The 12,488-nt window shown below is 40.1% G+C and overlaps 2 protein-coding genes across 5 annotated transcripts; one reads left to right on the top strand and one right to left on the bottom strand.

Moving 5' to 3' along the window:
- Positions 1-1,522: 1,522 nt before the first annotated feature.
- On the bottom strand, positions 1,523-4,549 carry snn (stannin). Of its 2 annotated transcripts, XM_062532983.1 has the most exons (3): positions 4,048-4,549; positions 3,693-3,933; positions 1,523-3,089 (listed from the first exon to the last, which is right to left on the bottom strand). In XM_062532983.1, exon 3 carries the CDS (start codon positions 2,985-2,987, stop codon positions 2,724-2,726), a length of 264 nt encoding a protein of 87 aa, XP_062388967.1. In that variant the 5' UTR covers positions 2,988-3,089; positions 3,693-3,933; positions 4,048-4,549; the 3' UTR covers positions 1,523-2,723. The 2 variants fall into 2 exon arrangements, with proteins under 2 accessions (XP_062388967.1, XP_062388968.1); XM_062532984.1 differs by lacking the exons at positions 3,693-3,933; positions 4,048-4,549 and adding an exon at positions 3,204-3,314.
- Positions 4,550-4,642: 93 nt separating this feature from the next.
- Positions 4,643-9,088, top strand: litaf (lipopolysaccharide-induced TNF factor). Of its 3 annotated transcripts, none has more exons than XM_062532986.1 (4): positions 4,643-4,784; positions 7,559-7,808; positions 8,369-8,525; positions 8,780-9,088. In XM_062532986.1, exons 2-4 carry the CDS (start codon positions 7,574-7,576, stop codon positions 8,886-8,888), a joined length of 501 nt encoding a protein of 166 aa, XP_062388970.1. In that variant the 5' UTR covers positions 4,643-4,784; positions 7,559-7,573; the 3' UTR covers positions 8,889-9,088. The 3 variants fall into 3 exon arrangements, with proteins under 3 accessions (XP_062388970.1, XP_062388971.1, XP_062388969.1); XM_062532987.1 differs by lacking the exon at positions 4,643-4,784 and adding an exon at positions 5,099-5,376; XM_062532985.1 differs by lacking the exon at positions 4,643-4,784 and adding an exon at positions 6,657-7,235.
- Positions 9,089-12,488: the final 3,400 nt, after the last annotated feature.

The following is a 12,488-nucleotide window of genomic DNA, read 5'->3' on the forward strand; positions in this document are numbered from 1 at the left end:
CAGTTCTGAATATTGTGTCCCTGGACCATACGTCGGCACACGTCCATTCACCACATAGTGAGTGCAAGGTCCTCTAAGCGAGCTCATTAGAGGAGATTCACCAATGGACTGTCTCACAGCCACCTGTGAAAGGCTGAATTGTTTCTCTGCACTGCAGCAGAGACACCTGGGGTGCTGTACTAGGCCTCCATCTGACCTTGTTCAGTGTTAAAGTTTTGCTCCTCTTTGTAGTGGTTAGATTCTGACTCCCCAAAACACGCACGCATGCGCACGCACACCCACACCCCTCCACACCCCTCATCATTCAGCCGACCCAGTAACCCACAGATCATGGAATTTTGGAAAGTCTATCCCAGGTATTGGTGTTAGGGAAGTATATTTTTGGGGGGTAACGTCATGGAATATCAGGGAATTCTGTTGTAGAAGTTTAGAATTACATTAATACAAATATTTCCACGCGGAACTGGTGCACATCTGCTTTATTAGCTTTACTACTTGCTTGAGGAGCCCAACTTTGCTTATTCGATTCCCATTCATTCATCTCCTGCTCTGAAAAAGTATCTATTGTAATCTATAAAAAGTAGCTATTGAATGCTATGCGGCTGCTCTGAAATCATCAGTCAGTATTGTACTATTACATTCCAGTATATTGTTTCATTGTTTGTCAGGGAAAAGTAATCTTGACTTAGTGGAAACCCTGAATAATACACGTGTAAATGCTCTGTAACTGTGAGATTGCCACTGCGTAGGACTAAGATCTCCAAGGAACATAATGAATGTGTATGAAGCAGTGGGCTCTGCAGGCACCAAATACTCAAGGTCAGTAGCCTACTATGCCTGTAATTCATGCTGCATTCCAAGAGTCCTGACTCCGGTAGATTTACAAATGGAATACATGTCTATTCTGGTTCCTTTAGCTGACCTAATAATTTCCCCTGTACTTCCAGGAAAGTGGCTATTTTCACAAGGGCTACACAATTGGTTGCCTGTTGAAATCGCCTATAACAGTAAATCCTTTCAGTCTACAACCGATTCTCAACCTCCCTTTCTGAGCGTGTGAGATGACTTGTATTTAATGTTGGCACTACACAGCTGTAGTTCACAACAGTCAGTGGGAAATAAGACATTATGTGGCTGATATTTGAGCAAATGTTGTCTTTAATATTTGTCGAGAGGTTTAAACATTGGGAGCATTGAAGATGAGTGACATTAGCCAAGGGTGGACTGCATCTCCAAACATGCAAACAACATGCTTTTTCCTGACTGTGCAATATTGGATTCAGGATGCTCCACTGTTTCAGAAATAAATTCTAGACACGTAACAGTTTTAACAATCCTAACGTGGTAGTGTATACCTGAACATGGACATCATCCTCAATGTATGGATTTATTGAAGTATTTTGCTTTTAAATCGTTTTCTAGACACAAGCAGTGTTTGAAAATAACATTTCCTTTCAAATGAGATCTATACACAAAGTTGTCATATAAAAATACATTTTTGACAAGCTTACAAGTAGCAAACTTCTATCAAGAATACTCAAACGTATTTCAGATTTATTACAGTTTAGAGTTGTACTTTGACAAAATACAGGCTGAAAGTGGGACACATGGGCATTTTAAGGTGTTAAAAGTATATAGCAGTACAGGAAGAGATTAACAGTCATACAATTGCACTCTGTAATTGTAATCTGCAGAAATGTATAATCTTCCATACAACTCTGTTTGTTCAACCACAGAAGTACAGTAGCTTTGCCTTCAGGAAGCTCCTTGGTGTAAAAACGGCACCTTGACATTTCCTTCATTGGCACAAGAGACTTGTGGACATGTTGTCCCACCTTCTGAAGACATTGATAGTTGACTACTGCTCTCACACTGAAGCATATTCCATTATTGGATGAATATACACAACACCCTGTGAAAGGCTTTAAGGATATCTGACAACATGTCAAGATATTATTACATTGTTTCATATCAAGAGTGATGGCACTGATTTGGAGAACAGCAATGGGAAAGCCAGCTTGATTCCCCTGTACTATGCAAACTAGTAACAACAACACAAAATCTCTCAGCAAATGCAGAATTTGTCAAATGTATAACAAATTTCCCTTATTTAGCGAGCACATTTCACATAATATTGAACAAAAACAATGCATGGTTCAAGGAGGTCACAGTTTCATTGATTCAGAACAGAAGCCACTGGGAAACACCACTGTAAATACTGCTGCTTTTGTTTGGTCACAGTAAAGCCAGAGCCAGCTCTGGGAATGCGCTCTGTGGTTTCAAACAACATACATTATGCCTCATTTGACAGAGCTTTCATAAATTTAATGCAAGGAAATGAAAAAGTAAACAAAAACATAAGGGCATCTTCTTTCATGCCAAACAGTACAAACAAGGACTTGGCTCCTGGCAATAACAGATTCACACTGAAAATCACACCTTTTGGCAAATAAATGATTACAACACAATACTTATGTACAACTTCACATTATGAATAGGCTCAACAGGGACCGTGGACTTACAGTATAATGAAGGGCAGACAACCCTCAGATTGTCCGATGACGGAGTTGTATGGTGGACAAGTGCATGCATTGATTTCATCCTTCATCTAGGAGGCTGGGGTTGACAAGATGTAGCTTACTGTGGAAGGCAGGCCCAAATGCACATGGTGAGGTCCTTACATGGTCTCCTTCACAGGCAGCTATGAAGGAGCCTGGAGCAAGTTAACCATGGCTCTCTGTGCCGTTAGGGGTCAGCCTTGTCTTGTGCTCAACACGTGGGCCCCTGGCCGAGTACTGTACCAACAGGAAGGGCTCCTTGGTCTCCCCCTCGCCCACTATACTCTCCTCATCCTCAGACTGGCTCATGCGCTGCAAGCGCAAATAGCACCAACAGCCGAAAATCAGAGCACCCAAGGCTGCCACTGCAATGAGGATCACTATCACGGTCACCACCCCCGTGGTGGGGCTATGGTCCATTATGGACATCTTCGTCTGTGCAATCTATTGAAGCTAAAGATAGTCGTAATGACAGGTGCGTCTAGTCTGGAAGATCTTTTCGACTCGTTTTCACACCTCTGTCTTTGGCACCTATAAGGAGAGAGAACGGATGTCAGAATCTTTACCGAGCATATGTTAACTTTGAAGCCTACTTGAGATAACTCTGAGAGTTCTGCATAAAGAAAGGAACCACAATTAACTGACCTGCTGATTGTGACCATTTTAATGAAGTAGACAAGGAACATTTGCTGAGCAAACTCACTACGACCAATCTGGATAATCGAAGCTACACACAGTATGCACCTGAAATCACTACCGTTTTCCAGACAAAATTTCTATACCTAAACTGCATATGTATGAAGGCACGTATTACCGGGGAAATAGCCTATACCCTCGATCAACCTTGCTTCCTCAATCATCGACGAGGCAAATTAGTGCTGTGCCCCTGCATACTAAATTCTACATTTCCATGCCACCCATGACTGACTACGTCAAAATATAAAAACTCAATTGATGCATGGTTTAGTTTTCTATCCGTCCGAAAATATTTTACAGAGGGAACAGTAGGCTAGTTGAGTATGGCTAAACTGCCAAATTAACCAAAATCAAAACTAAAATGGGATGCACAGTAACAGTCAAGCTAGACGTCAAATATCCTGTGATCTGCCTGTGACTGCTAACGTTTATACTCACCATTTTGTGTTTCTTGGGCGTTTTCGGACTCGAAACCTTCCCGTCAAAGCTGCACCACTGTATGATTTGCCAGCAAGAACACATTAAATCCGTTATGTTTTAGCTGGATATCCATAACTATGCATGTCACAAATACCACAAATGATGCTGATAATCCCCATTTTATGTCCTCCTCCTCCTCCTCCTCCAGTCTACGGCAGGGCCTAGATGATGCACACCTTCAGCAACGCAAAATGAAAAGCTAGAGACACAACAGGAAATGAGATCAGTAAATAGATATCCAATCATGTACGTCGATGAGTCTCATGAGTCAAATGAGTTTCTTTAATAATGTATGCAATTTATTTATTTTCACCATTCTTCTGCTGTCGTTGTTTAGGACCCCGCATTTGGAGCATACCCCCAGGGGAGAACATGCGTAGCCCATCATGTAAGTCGATTAGATGGGTCCAATTGAAAATGTCAAGAAATGTGTTCAATTGTTAAGAGTTTTGAGTTTCTTTAATAAATATGCTATTTATTTTTTCCCCTTGCATTGGAACATACCCCCACTACAGACAGTATGGAGTATGGACTGTCAACGTGTGGTGTCAGTAGCCTACTAAGTATAAGTAGTAGGCTGTGGCGTCACCATGAGTTCTGCCAGGGAGCAAATTGGACTCCAAAACTCCTCAAAGGTAGATGTACTGTAGGCTATCCAATAAACCCAAATAGTCACAGGATTAACATTAAATATTACAGAAACCACATCATTGCTCACCCCACGATTGCTCTGAATGTTCTTTCGAGGACATGGGGAGTCAGTTTCAAAGAGATGTTTTAGTGTGAGCTAAGTTACACTGAAAATGGAATGTAGCTTATTACTGTAGGCTACACCAAAGAGTTACAATGTATCCGAGTCGCTTAGATGCAGTGACGCACGCAGTTATCATCACGTGATTAAATTTTTTTTCCATTTTTGTCAAATCGAAAGTAAGCTGTAGGCTACATGGACAGGAAGTTAGTGAAACTACTTGAACATAGATCAATTGTTTAGTGACGGTAGTTTATCGATTGCAAGAAGGCAGCTTTTACTGGGGATACAATTCTTCTGTAAGTATACGGGCACATTAGCTGTAGACTTATGTTTAAGTCCGTGTTAAAGGCTAGCCTATCTGACTTAACTTTACCTACACGTTCGCATCCAGGATAGCTAACGTAGCCTAAAAGACATTCATTAAAAGGTTGTAGGCCGGCCTAGGCCTACTTGTTAACGAGTCAGGTAATGTTGACTATCTAACTAGAGTCAAGTTAAAGAAACACGTGCTAACATGAGTTTTTAACAAAGGTGCGTCTTCGAAAGGACATGGGAAGTTGCTTCTTTCGGTAACAAGTTATGTAACGTTAACATTGATTTTACTTAAGTCTTGATACCATGACGACGGTATTAGTTGTTTAAGAGTTATATCTATTACAACATTGCTGTCAATCAGTCAACATCCTGAATTCTACGTATCCAAACGTTGAAACGTTTAGTATGTTACCAAATGTCTGACGCGCATGACGTCGCGTTTGTTTAGTTTAATTTTAGCAGACGGTTTTGTCCTACAATGTGCATTTTTACGCAAGAACAAAAGAAAACCAGTCGCACCCTACTTGGGTCTACAAGTGTTCTTTGACACGAACCATCTGTGGGCAGCAGCAGGTAGGCCTAAGCCATGCTGTTGGAAGTGCAAACAATAAGTGCATTGCTATTGAGATCACATGGGAGATGGCTTAAGGGTTCTAGAAGTATTTTGCCATATTTACTCGAATAATTTAAGTTCAATTTTTCCACATTCCATGTGTAGCCTACTTGTGGCATCTTGGCTATCTTGGCTACTGGTGACACTGACACACACACACACACACACACACACACACACACACACACACACACACACACACACACACACACACACACACACACACACACACACACACACACACACACACACACACACAAAGTAAAGCTTTGGTGACTGCTTTGATGAGCCATGACTCGTGAAATGATGTCTTCCGTGTGAGACCTAGCTGTATGCATTCCAGTTTGCATTATGGTCATCACAACACAACCAGTCAGAGAACCAATGGGAGAGGTAGTTATAGTCATTCAGAGACGGCAGACGAACTGGAGACAAGTCCAGGAATTGCGTCAAAATATAGGGACCCCAGACCCTAACACAATTTTTTTCCTAATGAAAACATAATCATTCATGTCACTTCATGTGGGAATTAGAGGTGGGAAACTGGAGGAAGATTTTGCCACCGGAGTTGCCCAGTTGGGGGCTCGTAATACTGTAGTTCATTTGTAGTCTGTGGCCTTTAATAGACCTCTGAAGTTCACCTACAAAAAAGCTCCAATTTTGTCCAGATTTGTCTATGGGAAAAATCACATGGGGATTTTGAATTATTGTACCTGTTTCCACCTTGCGGGGACGAAGAAATTGGAAATGCAGACATTAATCTACACAGTTTTGTCCTCTGCCCTGGATTGGATACTGTGATCTTTCCTATCCCAGAGATAACTTACAATGCAACTTGCCATAGGTAGTGAGCTTCAATTAACACCTGGATCTCCTTATATGGGCAAAGATGGCAGATTTGGTTCCTCACTGTAGGCAAACATCAGAGGTCTATGTCCAACTGTTTTAATGTGGACTTGCTCATTTACGATTAGTGAGTGTATGTTTTAACTTTTGTTGTGGCATCCATGTTTTTTTGCACATTACGACGTTAAAGCACATGAACACTCCCAGTGGGAAAAACAATGTAATCGCGGGGGGTCCCTGATATTACTATGGCATGAACGGACCATTGGAGAAAAGAGGGTGTTTGAAAATTACGCCAAGAGCGACACATTTCCAATGCTGCTTCCTTATGTTGGAATGTGTGAAAATATACAAATATTGAAGGGATATCTTCTTATACAGTAGGCCTATGTGATTTCTGCAACAGTGATACTGAAAACGTTTTGATATTCTGTTATTTTATGCAGTAGGCTAGGGTAGGCCAATGACACACGTATGTAGCCTACAGAAAACACTTAAAGGGATATTCCACCATTTTTGGAAATAAGCTAATTTTCCACCTCCCCTCGAGCAAAACAATTGATATTTACCTTTTTCCCATTCATCCAGCCATTCTGTGAGTCTGGCGATACAACTTTTAGCTTCAGCCTAGCATAGATCATTGAAATGGATTAGACCAGTAGCATCTCGCCTGCTAGCATCATGTTTAAAAGTGACTAAGATTTCCGGTAATTTTCCCATTTAAAACGTGTCTCTTCTCAAGTTAGAAAGTGCAATTAGACCAACTGAAAATGAAACCTGGCGTTTTTCTAGGCTGATTTGACATGGAACTACACTCTCATCTGGCGTAATAATCAAAGAACTTGCAAACTACTGGCACTACTACTGCTTGTTGTCTATGGAGACTATTTTCAGATGCTGCGTGATATCACTGCGCCCATGGTGCGTTTCCAAGTTGCCTTGATATGGCTGCCTTATAGAAATGTATCATACCGTAAGTAGTTTGTAGTTTTTCATTTCAAAGCTAAAAAAAACTTCAGAAGCCATTTTTTCCAACTATCCACTGGGTGGCACCAAAGTGCTATATGTTGTCTGCTGGTATCAGAAAGTATGCATAAGTTAGAGCAGTTTGAGTGACAGCTGGACAAATTTGCATAGCCCTCCCTGATTTCAGAAGTCATAATTCAGCCCAGGGATCACTCGGAAGCTCAGGGAGGGCCATAGACATTGTATAGTAACTTTACAGCTGTTTTGGTGTGATCTTTAAAGGAGTGTGGCCTGACTAAACCTATGTACAACACGTGCCTCTGTTTACAGAATTCCAGACGGGTCATGGCAAGCGCACCTCCAATGGAGCCAAACTACTTGGGGCAGCCCCAGCCTCCAACGTATGAAGAGACTATGACTGCTCCTGTGTATAACTATGGTCCCACACCCCCTCCTCCTGTCTATGACAAAATGCCCCAACCAGCTTATCCACCAACCTTTACACAACCAGCATATCCATCTCAGGCATATAGCCAGATGCACCCACAACAGTCAAATGCAGCAGGAACATCAGCTGTAGGTAATATGACATTAAGATTCATACTTTCTGCACAGTTCAGTTGATCTTAAGTGTGTCATGGCTGTCAGACGTGCATGTGGATTGTGAACCGAACACTAATATGCTTTTGCAAATGAACATGATGTGGTCAAATGTACAGTAGGGCTTAAAAATGACATAGAATGGATGAATGCTGTCTTTAACCTTATTCTCTGGTGTTAACAAAGGTTTTTACAAGCCCATTTACAACCCTATAACTAGTCAAGGTCATGTCAGTCAGACATTTGCATACTGAGGAAACATTTTTGTTATATTTGGGGGACAAGCTTGCCCCACATTTCCATTTAACAGAGCTAGAGCTGTGTTCAAAGACCTTTATGTTCTTACAATGTACTCACAGAATGAAGAGGTAGCTAAATGTGAAATGTAAAAGTGTATATTGGTTAGAAATCATAACCATCTGACAGTTTGTATATTTACAGTAAGAGTTCCCAGACTGTTATTATCCCGACAGCAGTTTCTTTAACAAATAAACAAAAAAAAAAAACACACATTTCACCTGTCACCTGCTGTCTCGCCAGTGAACGTCCAGACTGTATATGTCCAGCCACGCATGGTTTTGGGAGATTTTCCAGTACACGTCCACTGCCCTGTATGTGCCCAAATGGTCCTCTCTCGTCTCAACCACAGCAGTGGAGTCCTGACTTGGCTAACCTGCTTCAGCCTCAGTCTTGTAGGGTAAGTTAGCTGTAATTTACATTTTGTCTTGTGACCTAAAATGAAATGTCCAGGCTACATGCTGAAGTTACACTAGTTAATAGTTAGTAGAAAATAAATAGACCAGAAGATACAACTCATTAACCTACCAAGATGTTTTGTAAATACACATTTACATACTGTAGGTCAAGTAACTAGACATGTTTCATGAAGCATATCAAATAACCATATTCACTGTCAATCTTTTTCTCTAAAATGGATGTCCCCTTCGCCAGTTGCATTTATGGATGCTGCTTGATTCCATTCTGTGTGGACGGCATGAAAGATGTGAAACACATGTGTCCCAACTGCAATTCTTTGCTTGGAGTCTACAAGCGGCTGTGATGCTCATGCTTGGTAACAACTGTGTATAAAAAAACTTTGATTCGGTATAAAAACATTTGTACATATTATATTAAGGCCGGAGCTTTACTTATTCTTTAGGGTTCTCCAAAAAGATATTCTATATTTGTTTATGTTAAAAATCTATTTGTTTGTTCATAATTTAGATTAGTTAGATAATAAAGGTGGAGGTTGTTTTCTCATTTCTCAAGTGCCTGGTCAGAATGCCACTGTCATAGAATGACACTTAATCGGTTGTAATGAAGGGACATAAGAGAAAGAGTTTTAGCAGTTGAATTGCCCTTCATTGTGACTATCGTTAATTCCGTCAGACAAGACGAAATATGTTTGTCATCAACCTTTTTTCAAGACGATGACGAGACTGCACCAATGCCTTTTGAAACACTGACTAAGACCATATTAACATGCATTACTGTTGACTAAAAACGACGAGTCGAAAACTAAGATAAAATCTCCTCATTTTCATCTACAAAATGAAAAGACTAGCTGTTACTGTGCATTCAGACCAAAAGCGTCAAGAGCGCCAGAAATCATTAATTTTCTATGGAGAGTCGGCGTTACTGGCGTCAAAAGCGTTCTGAGCACGAAACTCCGGGTGCGTTCGGGTTTGTTTGCTCGCTCTGGATGCACCGAGTGTGATACTGGATAAACACACGATCATTCCGAATTTACGAACGGTTAAGCGTGCTGGGAGTAGCAATTTACGAACGCACCCTACATGGAGCAAGAATACCCGAGATTTCTCCAACAGTTATCTACAGTAAGCCTTATGCCACAACACAACATACTCATAAATTGCAGCTTCTCTCAAATATATAAGAATTAACATCCCCCAGAATGTCCATACGAAAATGTTCAAGTAATGTCAACTATTTAAAGGGACACTTCACCGATTAGCTTTAAGCTTTGTATCTTTAGAAAACCAGTCATGTTTTTGAATGGTCGTACATCGTTCCCTCAGTTTGCCTTGAGATGGGAGAAATACGGATTTCAATGTTGGACTTCCTGCTTTCAATGATGTAAAAATCATGTAAAAAAAAAAAATCATAATTTTACATCATTGAAAGCAGGAAATCCTATTCATGGGTTTCATTGAAATCCGTATTTCTCCCATCTCAAGGAAAACTGAGGGAATGATGCACGACCATTTAAAAACATGACTGTTTTTTTAAAGATACAAAGCTTAATGCTAATCGGTGAAGTGTCCCTTTAACTAGTTACACTGATGATGCAAAGTTTGCTAGCAAGTAAAGCCTACTGTACCTTACACTGATAACATTTGGGAAAGATTCTCCAAAGATTGTAGTCTTTTCACTAATGCCCCTCATTCAAACTTTACTCAAAAGACTACAGTCTTTCAAGAATATTTCCCAAATCTTGCCAGTGTAAGGTAGGCTTAAGCTAATATGGAAAGTTTGATGAATGTGAGGCATTTGGGCGCATAGCTAGCGTAGTGGAGTAAAACATTTGTACTTAGGCCTACATAAGGGGATGTCTTTCATCATGTAAACAAAGAAAATGACAACTGGTCCCTTAATTCCATAGCCGACACCTAACTGTAGCTCGACTTAACTTATCAACTTATTAAAAAATAAAATACCTAGTCATCTAAAACCTGACTAACAAAAAATATATTTGAATGACTAAATATGAAAAAGACTAACTGTGCGTTCATGAGCAACTGGGAAGTGGGAGAATTCTAGAGTTTATGGGGTGCACATCACATCTGAACTGGCAACATTCTAGTTTGAAGTGGGGGCTTTGGGAAAGCTCCCAGGAGAATGTTCTGATATCACTCAACACAGTGAACGCTCTCCCTTTGGAAGTGGGAACCATCCCACTTCCCAGCCGCATGAACGCACTATAAAAAAGGACATTTTGTCACAAGACTAAGACTAGGACTAAATTAAAAATAGGTGACAAAATGAACACTCGTTATGACTGAAGGATGGTCGTCTTTTGTTATTGTATTCAGAGAAATGTGTAATGTTATTCTTTTCCCCCCTCTGAACTCTCACCTACCTAATCATATCATGTAGTGGTGGCTTGAACAATGTTATGACTCTGTGACATAGTAGAGTAGCCTACCTAATCAGTTACTCTAGCCTTTAAAGTGATGAAGTATAGCAGGTTTGATGAATGTTCAGCAAAGTTCATGCAAGTACCGTCATAATGGACAGAACCTTAATTAATCAGTATGTTAGGATTGGATAGGTTGCTAGGTTGAGGCAGCCGTGGCCTACTGCTTCGAGCTTGTAACCGGAGGGTTGCCAGTTCGATCCCTGATCAGGTCATGGCTGACGTGCCCTTGAGCAAGGCCCCTGTTGAGCAGGCAGCTCACTGCTCAGGGTTAGTGGGCTTCCCCTCACTGGGTGTTCACTGTGTGCTGTGTGTGCTCACTAATTCACAGATTGGGATAAATGTAGAGCCCGAATTTACCTCACAGGATCAAAAGAGTATATATACACTATACTACAAAGCATATTGCCCCAGCTGTAATCCAGTCATAAGTCAAGTCGCAGTGCTTAAAATAACTTGGAAGACTCTTTTGATGCATGGTGTCCATGTGAATGGCCAGTTAGATATCAGGACAAAGGAGAATTCATGCATGAAAGGGGTAGACAAGAGTATGGTCAAGACAGTGTCTACAGTAAGTAAGAACAAATAATTTGCTATATCAGTTTGCAATGCCATATGTTATGTGTTTTACTGTCTAATTAGTCAGTTTTTATTATTATTTTAAGCCACTTTATGAAAATAATGAATATTATTATTGTTATTGTTATAATTATCACACAATTGTATTACTAAACTGATACGCATTTCTGTTATTGTAATGTGTCGCAATTTGGATAAGCTCCAATGAATGCCTAACTTGTAGCCTATCAATATTTCTCTGAACAATATATAATGTGTCTTTTTTACAGTCACAGTGTATAAGAAGAATAATCTGTTACCAAATAATTTTAAGTATATTGCATATTCACATATGTCTTATATTAATATACCATAGATGCCTGTCTGATGTATAACCAGCAATATTTTATTTTGTGGAGAATGTCATATGAAAGTGATTAAACGTATGGAATCATACCTCCATTTGAAGGCTCTCTTGTTTATTCACTTCAGGCTTTTGTTCACATTTTCAAGTGAAAAAATAACACATACAGTAGATGCATAGAATACGATTAAATGCTTGTTTATTATTATGAGACCATGTAAACAATGTTGGTATTTAGATTTTGTCAGTCCTTAAACAACCAGAATAGCTTGAGGGTTAATCGATTTTTTCACCCTGTTTTACCTTGCCTTGACTTTGTCATAATAGATTTCTAAACTGGATGCATGTACATACACATGAAACAACAACAACAAAAAGGTAGGCCTACAGTGCAAATAGACGACTTAAAAACCAAGAGATACATTTCAGGGTAAAGTTTGCTGCAAGTCTTCGACTTCATATTTCCACATTTTTTTATGAATCAAAGAATTATCAGAAAGGTCGGCCATTTTTACTGCTCGAAGCACAGGTTCTGGGCTATGTGTTTGGACTTGACCCATCACCATGACATATTTACCTGT

This window comes from Sardina pilchardus, chromosome 3 (genome assembly GCF_963854185.1).
Source record: "Sardina pilchardus chromosome 3, fSarPil1.1, whole genome shotgun sequence".
NCBI classification, from domain to species: Eukaryota; Metazoa; Chordata; class Actinopteri; order Clupeiformes; family Clupeidae; genus Sardina; species Sardina pilchardus.